Consider the following 3,088-nt stretch of genomic DNA (forward strand, 5'->3'; position numbering starts at 1 on the left):
CAGCCCTCAGCATGGGGCAGGAAAACCACCATGTCAGCCTGAGACAGATGGGGGAACCTTTGTGGAGCCAGGGAAGGAGGGCCACCCTCAAGACACGGGAGGGAAGTCCCATTTCAGCAGCGAGGCAGGAAAACTTGTCTGAGCATGAGGCCCTGGGCTGGAGGACCCTGCCGACTCCAGGGCACCGGCATCTGGCCCCAGCCTGTGCACCCCTGGTCCTGGTAAGGCGGGGGAGCCCTGCTTCCCGGACCACTTGCATGGAGGCCATGCTGGAGGAGGCCGGGTGCACAGGGGCAGGAAACACAACCCAGAGCAGGTGAAAGGGGGAGCAGGTCAGAGGAAGGAAAGGAGACCTATGAACACAGCTGAGGGACACTGAAAGGGGAGAGGGTGGGGGCCTGTGTTCCTCCTAGAGGACCCGGCTGCCTCCTCCTGCACAAGGGCACTGTCGTGGGGGAGGGCAGCTGAGGGTCCCAGGAGGCACAGGTGCCCAGGAAGGGTGACAGGGGTTACCACTGACCTTACATAGGTAGACTGGTCTGGGAAAGTGCTGCACAAGGGGTTCCCTTCTAGCCACAGCTCTTCGAGCTTCAGCCCTTTCACCTTGCCCAACTCCCAGGTTGACCTGAGCTGAGAAATAGGGGAGGAAACCGGAAAATAGGCCCAGGGAAAGTGACACACCCAGGACCCTGGACCCCAGCCACCCCCACCTGCACCCACAGGTACCTTTGCCTGCCTGTCATCACCCCTGTGATGTGTGCTACCTGCCACCCACCCCCACCCAAACATGATTGGCTCCCCTCTTCTCACCTCATTTTGGGAGAGGTTCAGGATCTTGACTTTAGGGGCCTTCTCGGCAATGCCAGACAGGCCATCCAGTCGGTACAGTTTGTTGTTGCACAAGTTCAAAGACAATAGCTTTGGGGGAAGCAGAGTTAGAGTGACAGCTACTATCTAGGGCCTCGGACACAAACTGCCCCCCACTCCACCCCTCCTACCCCTGTAACTAAACACCAGCACCGGGCCTCAGGCCTCACCTCAGGAAAATTCCTTTCAATGATCTGCAAGGTGGCAGCCATGTAGTCTCTTCGATTCAGGATTATATCAATATCATGGTTCACCAAGTCTTCAGGGAGCCAAGAGAAGGGAATCAGAGCCCGAATGGGATCCAGCTGGTCCAGCTCCAGCACCAGCCCCACCCCGAGTTGTCATCCACAAATCTTCCTCCCAGACAGACTCCTCTGCCTTCACCTGCCATCGAGCTGCCGCAGTCATACCTGGGTCAAAGCGGAGCCTCTGGAGGTCAAGAGTTTGCTGAGAGGCACTGTATCGTTTGCTCATGGTCAGCTGCAGAGACAGAGATGAAGAGGATGGCTCTGAGGCTCTGGCAGTGGTGGTGGTCTTCTAGAAACGCATGAGTGGAAGAAGAAGAAGAGGTGGGTCGGGGAAGTGGACATGCAACGTGTCTTCAGTGTGCATTACCTTTAGCTGCTCCATTTGTTCTGGCTTCAACTTATTCTGCACAGAGTAGGGCACAGTACAAGGACTGACAAAGATACATATCTGCAAGGAGGAGAGGCAGGGTAAGCACCAGAACCGCTAATCCCAAAGAAGACGAACCAGCCCCTGGTCTGCCCTCCTGCCCAGAGACTAGGTACAGGGAACACCCTAGGCACACACCTTGTGGTTCTCCTCATCACAAATCTTGCAGCTTACATCCTTCAATGCGTATGCAGTACTAGCATCCTGGACAAAGAACAGGGCTCGATGTTGGACGTAGTGGAACTGCAGGAGTGCAGGCAAGAGCGACAGTGTCAGAGGCCACTGGCCCCTGCTGAGCCAGGCCTCTCCCCCACCCCTGTGCCCATTCATCTGACTTCGCCATTCTCTCTTACATCGACCGGGGTGAAGGAGACTCTGCAATGGCTCTGGATGGAATTCACTAGCCATGCCTTGCCATGCTTTCTCGCATGAGGAATCTAAGGGTAAAAACAGAAAACTGGAGACACGAGAAACAACGTGGAGTTTCTCTCTGATGGAGGACAGACCCAGCCAGGCGTTCTTTTCAGGCCTTCCGCTTGGTCTTAACGTCGAAAGCAAAGACGGCTGACATGATTTCTTATTTTTCCGACAAATGTGGATTTCCCAAACCCCCTTTCTCTCCATTTCGAAGCCCTCTTCCAAATAATCAACTTAGGGTGTTTCATATAGTCTTCCTCCTAAAGGTTCCAGAAAATGCTACCTAATGTAGACCTTGCCAAGACACTCACTGTGACCTTGAACCAGCTCTCCGTGGTTCCATCTTGTGTGTTCTCCCCCATTTCTCTCTCTGAAAGTCTTCTATTTCTCCACACAGGAATACAGATTTGGTCTTCACTGTGCCCTTGCAGTCCCCTCGTGCTATGCCGGATGGTGTAAGGAGTGCTGTGGGGAAGGGCAGAGAAGCTGGGTGTACATTAATGCTGAGAAAGTCTTCTATACACCCTCCCCTCACTGACTCCGGGGATGCAGTTAGGATTGCTCAACCATTATTCCACTTCCAGCATTCTTCAGTTTTCCAATGAGACCAGAAAAAGAGGACCACACAGAGAGAAAGAGTTGCTCACTCACGGGGGCTGCCACATGCAGAGCAGGCCGCCTGGTCACTTACTGCCTTGCTCGGGGGTCCTTGTGGACATCCCTCATCTTCACGTTGCCATCATTCTCCTGACGATGTGAAGGCTCATACCCACCATGGTCATAACGAAGCCTCCTCTTGCCAAATCTACCCCGGAAACACCTCCTTCTCTGTCTTTCTTGAAGAGCGCTACCATAGTCACAGCATTCTGCAATTGGGAACAAAAATACAAGTTTGTAGACACATCAATGTACCATGTTGGGGCTAATGCCCTGCGCGCACGAGAAAAAAGTACTAACCGACCCCCAGGGGACCAATCACACAAACCCCAGAAAACAGACTCCTCTGTCCAGATATGAGAGCCTTAGCTCCCAAGGTCGAAAAATCAGGAGGGGAAATCGTGGAAGAGGAAGCAACTGTGTTGAACATATGATAATAATAATAAAAATAAAACAATGATGACGAAGCAGG

At 53.3% G+C, this 3,088-nt stretch overlaps 1 protein-coding gene across 1 annotated transcript; it reads right to left on the reverse strand.

Annotated features, from left to right (window-relative positions):
- Nucleotides 1–333: 333 nt before the first annotated feature.
- Nucleotides 334–2,736, reverse strand: LOC103263289 (nuclear RNA export factor 2-like). The gene is made up of 9 exons (XM_008060976.2): nt 2,651–2,736; nt 2,271–2,424; nt 1,896–1,979; nt 1,681–1,785; nt 1,483–1,563; nt 1,278–1,347; nt 1,038–1,126; nt 811–918; nt 334–630 (listed from the first exon to the last, which is right to left on the reverse strand). Exons 1-9 carry the CDS (start codon nt 2,683–2,685, stop codon nt 334–336), a joined length of 1,023 nt encoding a protein of 340 aa, XP_008059167.1. The 5' UTR covers nt 2,686–2,736.
- Between the last annotated feature and the right edge of the window lie 352 nt (nt 2,737–3,088).

This window comes from Carlito syrichta, unplaced genomic scaffold (genome assembly GCF_000164805.1).
Source record: "Carlito syrichta isolate Samal-C Ts95f unplaced genomic scaffold, Tarsius_syrichta-2.0.1 Scaffold304789, whole genome shotgun sequence".
In the NCBI taxonomy this organism is placed as follows: Eukaryota; Metazoa; Chordata; class Mammalia; order Primates; family Tarsiidae; genus Carlito; species Carlito syrichta.